The sequence below is a fragment of the Medicago truncatula genome, chromosome 3, assembly GCF_003473485.1.
Source record: "Medicago truncatula cultivar Jemalong A17 chromosome 3, MtrunA17r5.0-ANR, whole genome shotgun sequence".
NCBI classification, from domain to species: domain Eukaryota; kingdom Viridiplantae; phylum Streptophyta; class Magnoliopsida; order Fabales; family Fabaceae; genus Medicago; species Medicago truncatula.
Window position 1 is genome coordinate 5,852,234 of NC_053044.1, and position 13,010 is coordinate 5,865,243.

General features: G+C 32.1%; 2 protein-coding genes across 2 annotated transcripts; one reads left to right on the top strand and one right to left on the bottom strand.

Annotated features, from left to right (window-relative positions):
- Positions 1-503: 503 nt before the first annotated feature.
- Positions 504-4,401, bottom strand: LOC11417318 (G-type lectin S-receptor-like serine/threonine-protein kinase At4g27290). Its single transcript, XM_003598659.3, has 7 exons — positions 3,048-4,401; positions 2,654-2,758; positions 2,403-2,542; positions 2,110-2,320; positions 1,774-2,011; positions 1,248-1,398; positions 504-992 (listed from the first exon to the last, which is right to left on the bottom strand). Exons 1-7 carry the CDS (start codon positions 4,369-4,371, stop codon positions 690-692), a joined length of 2,472 nt encoding a protein of 823 aa, XP_003598707.2. The 5' UTR covers positions 4,372-4,401; the 3' UTR covers positions 504-689.
- A 6,183-nt stretch (positions 4,402-10,584) lies between these two features.
- On the top strand, positions 10,585-10,920 carry LOC11418283 (auxin-binding protein ABP19b). The gene has a single exon (XM_003598662.1). The coding sequence runs from the start codon at positions 10,585-10,587 to the stop codon at positions 10,918-10,920; it is 336 nt and encodes a 111-aa protein (XP_003598710.1).
- The last annotated feature ends 2,090 nt before the right edge of the window (positions 10,921-13,010 follow it).

Here is a 13,010-nt window from a genome sequence, read left to right on the forward strand (position 1 = left end):
CCAGCCTCTTCCCGTAACCAAGAGACTCAATCCTAATAGTGTTTCCCAAGGTAAATCAACCCACAAACCCGAGTGTTTGTTCCGAAGAGACAAACCCTAGTTTTGTTGTTGCCTTTCTAAACCCTTGTTTCAGCCCCCTCTATCTCCAAGTTTGCTCTGATACAAGGTCTATATTTATAGTAAAAGTTTCGCTTAAAATTTGAAACAAATCTGCACTCAAAAATATGTTTCTGTTTTTCGCTGCCAGCGCACCATCGTGCCACGATGCGATCCCATTGTGCCACGATTTTTCCAGTACCTTGCCTCAAAACTGAAACCACCAATCGTGCCATGTTGCCCAGCAATCTTGCCACGATTCCTCCAGATCTTGATTTTAAGTTAACTCTCACAATAAACCTTCTGATAACAATTAACTTTTACAAAAAGAGAGCATGTTTGCAGCATGTAATGGTTCAATTTGGATTAAGCAAGTATTCTTTAATTCTGTTAAATTACAACAATAATTGATTTACAATACCAGATTTAAATGGCATCTTCTTTTAAATAAGTATTTGAAATCTGCTTTTACAACAGGAATTTATCAAGAATCAGACTAATAAAATTACACATGTACAACACATTAGTGTTCTATGATCTATCTATATCTATATTTGTCAAAACCAAAATTTAATATCACACACAGTGGCATTCTATCGGGCCTCTAACAATGAGATTGAAGCTTCGTTTATTGAACACTCTTTAGATGAACATTCCATGCTATTTGTATTATCCCTTGCAGCGTAGAACCCGGGTTCATTTGGTTTCGGGAGTAACTTTTCACCCTTTAACATAAAGACCACAGATGACATATTAGGCCTATCTTCTGGTAGCTGCTGTACGCACAATAGACCAACATGAATAAATCTTATTATTTCTGAACATATGGCCTCATCATCATATAATATGTCTGCTATTAACTCCAGTGGTCTTTCTTCAATCCATAGTTTCCATGCCTTAAATGACATCAAAGTTACAACATGAGTAAGCTAAACACATATAATGTGAATTTTGATTGATTGGTTTATTTTGTGTGCTGGTATGTGTGGAGTTCACTTTAAACAATTATCATGGTATGAATTAGTTTTCATTTTGAATTTCTTCACATGCAGAACATTTATTGAGACTAAAAAAAGGAATATATGGAAAGCAACTAAAAAATAAATACAATGTGGTGGAAGATAGAGAAACATATACATGTCAAAACTTACATGACCAAGAAGGTTAAGACGATGTAGAGGGTCACGAAATCCATGATTCTTTCTACCGCTAATTATCTCAAGTACAACGACTCCAAAGCTAAAAACATCAGATTTTATTGAGAAAGATCCATGCGCTGCATATTCTGGAGGCATGTATCCACTGCAAGAAAAGAAATATTGAATTTAGGAAAAATTCAAATTAAAAGGAGTTGCAACATGGCAGAACGGAAGGTTTATATAACTTCTCAGAACCTATAATATACAGTTCTAGTAACGTAATTTTTTTAGTAATGAGTCCCTAGATAAAAAATTTATCAGTAATAATCCCTAAAAATAGAACACAAATACTCCAATATGAACAATTATTATCAAAGATTAAAACAAAAATAATGAGGACAAAAAACAATCTTTCCTGTATTTTAGGAATTCAAACTGATAAAAATCTTTTATAGAAATGAAAACCGAAATCAATGTATATTACAAAGAGTAAAAATTATTTAAGCCTTAAATTAAATATATGTAAGTTAGATATTACTATGATCCCATCACTCTATTTGTATTAGCCTCGGCTTCGTCTCCCATAAATGATCTGGCTAAACCAAAATCTGATATCTTTGGGATCATATCAATATCAAGAAGAATATTGCTTGTCTTGAGATCTCTATGTATGATTCTTTGTGTAGAATCTTGATGAAGATATAGCAGCCCTCGAGCAATTCCATTAATAATTTCCAGGCGCTTATTCCAATTTAGTAATTTGCTTCGCATAGTATCTAACAAATTTCACATTCTTAATTAAGTTAGCATGGGAACTACATTATGACAAGACTTAACTTAGAGAAATTAATTTGGTTGGTGAGAAAGTTCAAACCAAAAATAAAGTAATCCAAGCTTCTATTGGGCATGAATTCGTAGATCAACAACTTTTCATCTTGTCGAATAGAACAGCCGAGAAGTTTTACTAGATTACGGTGTTGAAGTGTTGCCATCATCTTTACTTCATTTTTGAACTCCTCGGATCCTTGTATCGATGTTTTAGCTAGCCTCTTAACAGCAATCTCTTGGCCATCTACCATTATACCCTAGTAATATTTTTGGAAATTTTAGTACTGAAAGAACTTGGTGAAATAACGGGATAGATAAACTTGGTAACCAAGACTTTACCTTGTACACTGGTCCAAAACCACCTTCTCCTAACTTGTTTCTGTTAGAGAAGTGATTTGTTGCATTGGTGATGGTCGAAAAATCAAATATTGTTGACAAGTCACTATCTTCCTTCTTGTGAAATAACTTTTTAATATACCCTGAAGTAACAATTTAAGTGGTTTAATGTCAACAAAGTAAAGGGACAAAGCAATCAAATTTCAGAGTTCATTGTAAGTGTTTTTTATAACATTTTATTTCACTTGGCTTACCAAGCTTCTTTCTATATACTGATGTGACCAATATAAGAACAATTAGTCCTATAATTCCTGCGACAGTCCCAGCAAGCTTCGAGTTCCTCTTATTCTTTTTATGATCTGATGGTTGAAGTAAATGTCAGTCAACAAGCAGATATAGATGCTTATTATTGTCACGTATAGTTTAATGTTTTGAACGGTACTCAATTCCTAGAGGTTGATTATTTTCAGAAGTTGGCATTTATGTGTTTTTGTGATGGTTATGTTCTCTGTGAATGTTTTGTAATCTATTCCTATTAATTAAACTGTTAAGGTAGCAGTGCCAGTTCTATCACACAAATGATGAAATATATAAATGTGCTATATATCTAACTGAAAAGGAAAAATATGTGATAGGAAGTTAAAATACCAAGTTCTGAAGATGCCAATCGTATGTAAATGTCTTGTCCTACGTCAGGATGTTTTCTCATGTCCACAATGTTGTTAAACCAAAGTAAGCAGCCACTCCCACCATCTCTGACATCTGAATTTGCATATGCAGTGCAAGAACAATTTTTCAAACACATTGTCTTACATTCCTCGAGGCTCAAGCTCTTGTCATACCAAGATGTTGACGTGTCTGGCAACTTCATGTTTGTGTACGGTAAAAATCCATCCCCATCGTCGAGACAATTTAAAGGTGTTTTCCTTACACACCCACTAGCCCAATTTGACAACTGCCACTCTGGTTGAAATTTTGGCATGAAACCTTCCAAGCATTTACATATTGGAAAGATATCAACATTGCAATTAGAATTGATACCACAAGTGTCATAAGGATCACACTGGTCTACAGGACGAGAAGATATAGCCTCCCAAGTTTGTGTCCTATCTGACCATTGAAGACGTTGTGAAATTCCGTTTGAATCTAGCACCAGTCTAGTATTAATTGAACTGTTCAAAGTTTCATATTGATAAGAGACTTCTTTGTCACTGAAAACTACTGAGAAATTCAAGACTCTAGACAAACTTTGCCAGGGAGAACCACTGAAAAGAAATCCATTCCATGGTCCTCCTCTATACAGAATTCTTGCTCCCTTTACTGTAACCAGTTGAGGAAAACCATCCATATCGATCCTATATGAATACTCACCTTCAGCAGGATCTTGAGGGTTTCTCCAAGAAGTGAGATATCTATATGGACCAGTAACTAAGTTACTTTTCAGCTTCATTCCAGCAAGGAAAGTGTTACCGGGATAGTCAAAACTTTCCCACAGAAAGTTCTGAGAGTTGTTTGCATCTCTCAGGACAAGATTTCCCGAATCAAAAAGCTGAACAACTGATTTCACTACAATTCTTGATATATTGGAGGACCAGATAATGCCTTTGGAGCCATCCACAATATCAAGACTTCCTTGATCGTTAAGTTTCAACATTGCTGTTGAGTTTTGTGTCGGGGTATTTCTATTGGCAACCCACACAATAGTCCTTGGCGATATGTTCTTGTACCATATACCGAAGTATTGATGTTGTGGATCTCCAAAGTTGAAAAAACCTGCTTCATACATCCCAGCTGCAGAAACAAGAGTATCACCAAATTGCATAAACTGATTTGGAGCAATAGTAGTAAAAGTTTTCTGTGTAGATAAATTGGGCATGGAGCAAAAGAAGAAACAAAACACCATTAGCATTAGCACCTTGTTATTGTTCTCCATTCTTTCTGTGTTTGATTTGATTGCTCTCATAATTTTCATAATTTTATATCAAATTCCTAATTCAGTTGACACGGCTTAGTCCAAGTCTTCCCATGCTTTTAGTTTGTTTGATGATTAAGCATTTGCACCTTGTTAATTATTTATTGTTTTATTGCTTATGTATTTGATTTATGGAAAATACTAATTTATATATAAGTCAATTGATGCTCTGATAGTGAAGCTAGGAAATAGATATACTTGTTTATTCATTAGTTGTATAAGTAAATCGTTATCCATGATGTAATGGGAATTATTTTTAAAAGAGAAATCATATTTTTACAACCATTTTTCTTCAACTTTTGTAACAACTTTTGTGTCAATACATATATTTCTTTGTAAAAATATGGTTGTTTGTTAGTTTATCACACAAGTAGATGTTCAAATAACACAACTCTTTTTAAAACAAAAGATTTAATATCGTTGTTTTTTTATTTAATGAAGTAAAAACGTGAGTTATGCCGTTTTATAGGTCATTGTGGTATCTTGAACCTTGCGAAAGGATTTTTAATACTATAAAAGTTTTTGTTTGAAATTCTCCGATGCAAATCAAACTCTATTTGTCAAAAATAAGAAAATATTTGTTTTAGAGTTTAGAGTATCACATTTCATAATCTTTAGATCATTCGATTAGTTTGACTTTTATAGTGACAAGTCACATAACAATGAATGGTTGTGATCATGCATGAAGATTAAACTCTAAGTTAAAGTATTATTATTTTCCCACCATGCTTACACTATAGGCGGTGAAATTCATCCATCTAATCTGTAAACTGCATGGTATTAGGTGTTTTTTGCCTTCGCCAACAAGTTTCAACAACTTGATATATTTCAACATTTGCTTCTTTGAGAATGAAATAGTTATCATTTTATGTGAGTTGTATGCTAATGCTATCATTGAAATATATAAATTTTATTATTAAAAAAAAGTTAAATATATTTTAGTCTGTAATTAAAAAACATAATTCAGTACTTGAACGGAGCACACAATAGTTTCGTCTAAGTACATATATGTTCTGGACTAGACAGAGCGCCAATCCCATACTGACATGTGGACAAAAATCTCCAGACTGAAAAACAATGCCATGGGTGAGCACATTAATTCTGGTGCACACTCCTTCACTGGAAGGTGCCCCCGTGCTTCCTGCACCGTACACATGGCCTCCAACAGCTCCCTAATGAAGCGCCGCATCTCACAAAGACCGTTGGCGCCTCCTTCTCCTATATAAGGGTGATTCTGCGTCACCCTCAAGGTACGATTTATTTCTCACACACTTTTACACATTCAACCTCATTTCCTACTCTGACTTGGGTGTTGGAATGCTAACGTGCCTGCAGACATCGTTTTATCCACCGTGAAGAACTGTTGCCTTCACTGTTGCTGAAGCACTGTACCGTCACTGTTGTCTTCATTCGTCATGATAATGAAGAAAGAAGAATGCTCTAAAAATACATGAAAACAGAGAAAGAAGAACAATAAATTGAGTCGAAAGAGCTTTATACCACGGCATTGTATTATTGGCTTGATTATAAATTATCCATCTCAATGTGGTTTACACATTACTTTTAGGTCAATTCTATGGTACACCTAACATATTTGAGTGTACCGGTACACTAAACCCTTAAATTTATAGTTAAATGAGTTGTTTTTTTTTAAAGAATTTTTATTTTTTTTTATCATTTATAATTATAACTATAAACTCTTATTCACCAAAAGCGTCAACGAAATAAAATTGAATTTTTATTGCTCATAATAGAGAACTTTGATTATTTCATACGATAATATGTAAAAAATTTACTATGATTCTTATAAACAATGAATGATGTGTTTTTATTATGAAATGATATTTTATAAAATATAAATAGCGACAAATAACTATCTATTTCATAAAATTGATCATTAATTTATAGATTTGGGATGGAAGAGTACCGGTACACCTCATTTTAAGAGTGTACCGTAGAAGCTCCCTTAATTTTAGCTATCAAATAAGTGAGGTGGGATAAAAGTTCCATTTAAAATGATGGAGTATAAACTATAATCAATATCATGAAATAAATCAATAGTTCATAGAAACAAAAAGTTTAAGGTGAATGGAAATAATAATATCTTATGATTTTATGTTTGTGTTTCATTTGTTAAAAAACATGGGTCTGTCCTTAAAAAAAATTGGGACTGGAGTTGACAATTTCTTTGTACCTTGTTTGTTTTTAAAAACTTTTCATGAGACTGGATAAAATAGTTAGCAAAAGACTGAACAAAAATAAGAACTATTGTTCATGACTAAATCATGTGACAAGTACTTTTTGTTTAGAATACGAATTATAAAGATAAAAACCAATATACTCTTTTTATTTTTCAACCTTAAAAAAATATTATCTATCTCTCGATTAAGATATGCCGTTGGTGAAAACAAGAATCGATTTGGAAAGAAAAAAAAAACACTCTCATTGGGCTTGAACATATTAAATTTAATCTTCCTGGGTACAATTCCATTCTCTTCCATGTGTCCCTTTGTGTTCTTTTTTATTGTTCTATTTTATCTAACAAATACAAAACATTTACAATTCATCAACTAATAATTTATATACACGAAATCATTCAGGAATCTATTAGCTAGCTAATGTGAATAAAATTTTAGTGCTAGATTTATGTCGTGAAGCGTCTTGAATAATTTCATCCACCTGTTCCCTTGCAAGTTGTCCTAGATCACTAGCCCTTAGCCGCTGAATCATGTCTTCATATAGTGCTTTTTCCTAAACGAGAAAACTTAGGTACAATTTCTTAGGTGCTTTTCGTATGGTTCTTAACTAAAAATACATATTTTTTTGGATATATCAAACTTTGAGAAAATTATAGATTTAAAGAAATCATGGTATTTTTAGTTAATAACCATACGAAAAGCACTTAAGAAATTGTACCTAAATTTTATTCTTTCCTAAATAGATAGGATTCACATCACAATATGTAAGAAATAGAAACTACTGCAAACTATACGAATATTTATAAACTATATGCCTTATTTCCTAAACTATATAATATCACAAGATGTTGTTAATTGAACAAGAAAACAGTTGCAGGAAATGAACAAGACAGAGGAGAAATAACTGCTTTCATTTATGAAATTGGTCTAACAACAAAAAACTGAACACACAATCTGTTTTACATAGTTTGACAATACTAAAACTTCCAATAACTACCACAATACAACACAATTAATTAAAGAAAACTGAACAACAGTTACTAATATAAAATAACCAACACATAATACATAAAAGTCTCCATATCGGCGGTCCTAATATAGGCATTATAGGCATCTGACCTATATATGCCCCCGCTAAATATTAAAATAAATGTAACAAATACGATATGAATATTTTTATTTTTTATTTTTTTTTCTTTATCATTTAAAAAGTGTAACAAACTAGATGAATATATTTATATTTACTTTCTCATCATTCCGATTATACCCTTAAACAACTTTTTCTATAATAAAATTATTGTTGGTGTTATTAAAAAAAGAATTTAGATTATATATTTTTATGTTATATTGTCTTATTGCCGGTGTCGTTGAAATAGATAATCATGGTTAGTTTGATTTTTTATAACTTGAAAGCAACAAATATTTATATTTTTTTTTTTTAGTTTTAATCAAAATCAAAATTTCATAAAAAAAAAACCATTCATAATTTCAAACGTTAATGCAATAAAAAGAGCAGAAAGACGGGCACGTGAGTGCCGATCTTTTCGCTAGTTTTTATATTTGTAGTAAAAATCAATGTCTTAAATTTAAAAATAAATAAATAATGTCCAACAATTTTACTAATTTATCCTCAGTCAATTTTTTTATGTTTCTGTTCTGGACCCGTCACAAATTAGGGCCCAATAAGCAAAATCTATCCTCATGCATCATATCATCTCCATCTCAATGAAGTCACATAATGACCGGACGACTATTGACTATCATGGAGGACATTCATGAGGCCATTCATAATGACCTTCCACCATTACTACATAATTGTCTCCTCGACACTATATAATGGGCTCTCGACAAGCTCACAAAGTATGTACCTCTCTATGTTTCACCCCGCTATTGATCATACACTGACTTGGGTGTCAGAGCACCTGCAGATACAACATCCCCTTCTCCTTAACGGAGTTGTGACCATCACATCCTCAGAGCACGACCATCAACTGTCAGAACACCTACTTCCGTTGATCCACCATCACTATGAGTATCTTTTCCTCTTTAGATAAATTCTTCTGTTTGTTCTGAATAGTTGCGTCGTCTGTGGTTGTTTCCCATCTTTTCTTTGCAAAAGACCAAAACTATCAGATCCAATTTCTAGTTATATATCTTGTTTGATATTAACACACCAAAGCATGATTCCACACACTAAAACTACTTTTTGGAACAATAATTTATAAGCCCACATGATGACAAATGCATATTTACTCACGTGGGATTGAAATAATATGAATTTTCTCACACAGTGACAACACTAAATAGTTTTGTACTGGACTTTATTGTGAAATTGTATTATATATTGTTGTTATATGGAATTATTTGTTTATATAGATAGTCATTGAGGACTTATATATTTCTCCTAAAATAAAGTATTTCTTATCAAATTATGAGAGACAAAGGTTTGACCTGATGAAGGCAAGTTGAGATGAACCCCCGAGAGCTGAGAAATTAGGGAATAAAATAGGCAAGTTAAAATTTTTTATTCGTACGTAGAAGACAAGATGATATTTTTATGTCATGTGAGGATTAGGTGATTAATTATAAATCTTTAGATGAAATAAAATAAAGGGATGAGATTTGGTGTCAAAATTTAATTCGACATCTTAGTGTCATTTGATCCTATCCTATATATAGCTTACTTCAGTTGACATGGACAATGTATAATATACGTAGGGTCAAGAGTTCAAATCCCAGCACCACCGTAAATTGGGGTGTACCAGTACTCTTGCTTAATAAATTGATAAATTATCGATTATTCTAGAAAGTAAATAGTTATTTATCAAGGTTTATATTTTATAAAACATTATTTCATAAGAAAAAACATTATTTCATAGTGGTTATAAGAATCATATTAAATTTTTAACATTTTCTCTTAAAAATACTCAATATTCTTTCTTATGAGTAATAAAATTCAAAAAAATTAAATTTTATTTCTTCGTTATAAGATTTAATTTTTATAATTATCAATGATAGAAAATAATTCTTTTTCTTCAAAAAAAAACTCAATTAAATATTAATTTAATTATTTGGTGTACCGGTACACTCAAATATTTAGATGTACCATAGAATTTGTCATATATATATATATATATATATATATATATATATATATATATATAAACACATACATACATTGTACATTTCTTTCTTCGTTAATTTCTTCCAAAATGAAAAAGCTATACTGATAATCTGTAGTCAAAAAAATATCTGTAAAAATTAAAACTTTAGTCAAATAAAAAAACTGTACTGATATTCTATATTTTTTTTTGGACTAATAATGTACTGATATTCTACATTTGAAAAAGCATTATTATATGAGTAAATTGGTTTATGGTTTTTATTATGAATCAATCAGTATGATTGATATCATTGACACAAATTTGAAATATGCATGAATCAGTTCACTTTGTGGAATAAATCTTTACAAATTTGAAAATGCAAGGCATGGGTTACACTTGTGGGTACATTATTTAACAATCGAAAGTTAGTAACATAATATTCACACATAAGAAAAATAAATGGAGAATTTAGGGTTCAAATCCAGACTCTTACATATCGCAATGCTTCTGTTAATTGAGATACACTCACCGAGAGTGTAAGTAGTATTTACAAATTAAATTTTAATTCACTCACCAGTTTATATATGCAGCTAATTTTTTTCATTAGTTGTCGTTTAAATGACTCACAATTTTGTACAAAACAAAAAGAAAATAAATTACTCACTATTCTTAAATACTAGTAATCTAGAAAAAACTTTGAAAATATGCATTAGTCGGGGTTATTATGTAGTCAAAAGTGAGAAAAATGTTGGTCAATGAGGAGAATAATATAGGGGGAAATAAGCAATACAAAATAAGATGACATAATTACAACTTTTACATTTTCAGCCCTTTCCACTTCTCTATAAATAGTTAGCCCCATTCCAACTTTACCTCATACCGAATCAAATAATATTTGTAAATATCCTAAGATGAAGATTTTTCACATACTTTTACTTTTTACATTTTTCTCATTCATTGTTTCATATGATTCTATCAACGATTTCTGTGTTGCAGATTTAAAGGTCCCAAACACCAATTCAGGCTATCCCTGCAAACCTGTGGAAAACATCACATCAGATGATTTCGTCTTTCACGGCCTCGTAGCCGGAAACACCAACAACTCTTTTAAACTTGGATTCACCGCAGCAACCGTCACCAATTTTCCTGGCCTTAATGGTCTTGGAATATCTGCAGTGCGTGTAGACATAGACGAAGGTGGATTATCTCCAATGCATACTCATCCTGGAATTTTTTTGCGGAGATAATTCTCTGGTACTTTAGCATACGCTGGTTTAAATGTGCTTTCATCAGCCTTCCATCCATCGTGCACTAACTGATACTGCATCTTCTTCTGCAGTCCATCGTCGCTTGCCTTTTGCATTTGGATTTTCAGATGATTCATCCATCTATCAAAACTCAACAATTATGCACATTAAAATTAAAATATGTAGCTTTTAATGTGCAGAGGGGAAAAACTAACAACAGGGGCCATGCACAATTTCATAAATCACTATTAAATTGTAAATAATTAATTAGTTATGGTACAAGCAAATTGCACCATAACAGAACAAACAAATAATACTCCCTTCAAATTGTCTAACACATTAAATAACATAATATTCTAGCAACCAAACCAACAACACAAATCCTTCTTATTTATCAAAAATGGAAGCAATATCAGTTAATGCAGAGAAAGAAAATGTTTCAGACACCACGAACATATAAATTTATTTGATGAAACTTTTTATTCATAGTCAATAGATTATTATGTGTAAATATTATTTTACTTCAATTTATATGGACAATAAGACTCCCAAAACAGTATAAAATTCTGATGGTCGAGTTCATTGGTTTCAAGACTAAGTAGATACAATCACCTGATTTCACAGCCAGAATAAAATGAGCAGGTACCAATCCGAGGTAATGATTTCAAACAAATTGAATTCGATTAAATGCATCACAATCTTGCAGGTTCGGTAGAAGTTGTAACCGTTTCCGGTGACAATATGACAACATCATTTGATCGACAAAGTAGATGGATTTGTTCTCAATGGTCCATTCACCACAAAGAGCGAGCACATCGAGATTCTATCTTTGCTCGGTTAAATGCAACAACACAGTTCAGATATAAAGAACAATACGATGCCTCCAAAAATTAAGAGGACCACCATCATCATTTTAATAATCTCCACACCTTAAAATTGAGTGAAATGAAAGATTATCAAGTGCTCCATCCCACCGACCAACCACTACATATGTGATATTTTTTTGATGGTGGTCGGGATTTGAACCCGAACCTTGCATATTTTACGCATTGTCCATACCATACGGAGCTAAGCTCACGAGGACTACATATGTGATATTTAGTAACCTCACTTAGAAAATTCACGAGAAAATTAGGGTTCTTCTCTTCCTCATCACACTTTCCAAATCGATCAACACATTTTGCGACTTCAATCAATCAACAATCTTCAATCGACAATTGCATCTCTGATTGTGAAAATGTTAGGGTTCTTCTCTCCATCATCAAATATCAACAAATCAATAATCTTCAATTGATAGTTTTCAATCGACCTTAAATTGATTCAAGTCCTCAAATCTCTGATTGTGAAAACCTCAAATCAGTAATTACGATTCTATCTCATTACAACTTCCGTTCTCTCTCTCTAGTCTCTGGTGAAACTGCAAGCTTCTCTCTTGATTTTTGCTTTTGTTTTCAATTTGTACTTTCAATTTCAGTCTCTATTTTTTGTGATTTTCTTAGTTGTTTTGATTGATTTTAGTCTCTATTGTTTCATATCTGGATTGTTTCGTTGATGAATTGTGAAATTTGTACCTTAAAATAGCTTTTTACCTTGTTGTTTTAGATAATTCACTATAATAGTATTAGTTTGAAGCCTCCATAGACTATCTCCAGTCTATTAGTTCTGCACCTAATCACTACCCGTGTAATTACTATCTAAGACACATCTAGATATGAGACCCCTCTCACTTCTCCTCAATCACTCATCAGTGACAATCAACAATTGCAAATGAAATGGAGACACGCTCCATGAAAAACATAATTCACTCTTACTTAAATGCTTGTGAGTGATTGTGATTCGCAACTTACAACTCAACTAACAGTCCAGCTCTAGTATCAAAGGTGATACAAGAGTCGCTCACAAACAACAAGGACGGACTAAAACCCTAATAGACACTTTTGTAAATGAGGCTTCATTAATCTTCACGTTGGTTTGAGTCCTCCTTTTATAGCCTCTCATGATCCAAAGTATGTTTGTATCAAATAGATACAAAAATATATTTACCTCCATAAATATACTTTTATCTACAATCTTCAGGAAGCACAAACATT

What these genes read in the sequence shown, in the direction of transcription:
- LOC11418283 (XM_003598662.1), top strand. Translation starts at nt 10,585, where the DNA reads ATGAAGATTTTTCACATACTTTTACTTTTTACATTTTTCTCATTCATT.
- LOC11417318 (XM_003598659.3), bottom strand. Translation starts at nt 4,371, where the DNA reads ATGAAAATTATGAGAGCAATCAAATCAAACACAGAAAGAATGGAGAAC. An exon ending in ATTGGCATCTTCAGAACTTG is followed by an intron (nt 2,759 to 3,047) that starts GTATTTTAACTT and finishes TTCAACCATCAG; the next exon opens with ATCATAAAAAGAATAAGAGG. An exon ending in AATAGAGTGATGGGATCATA is followed by an intron (nt 1,399 to 1,773) that starts GTAATATCTAAC and finishes CTTTTCTTGCAG; the next exon opens with TGGATACATGCCTCCAGAAT.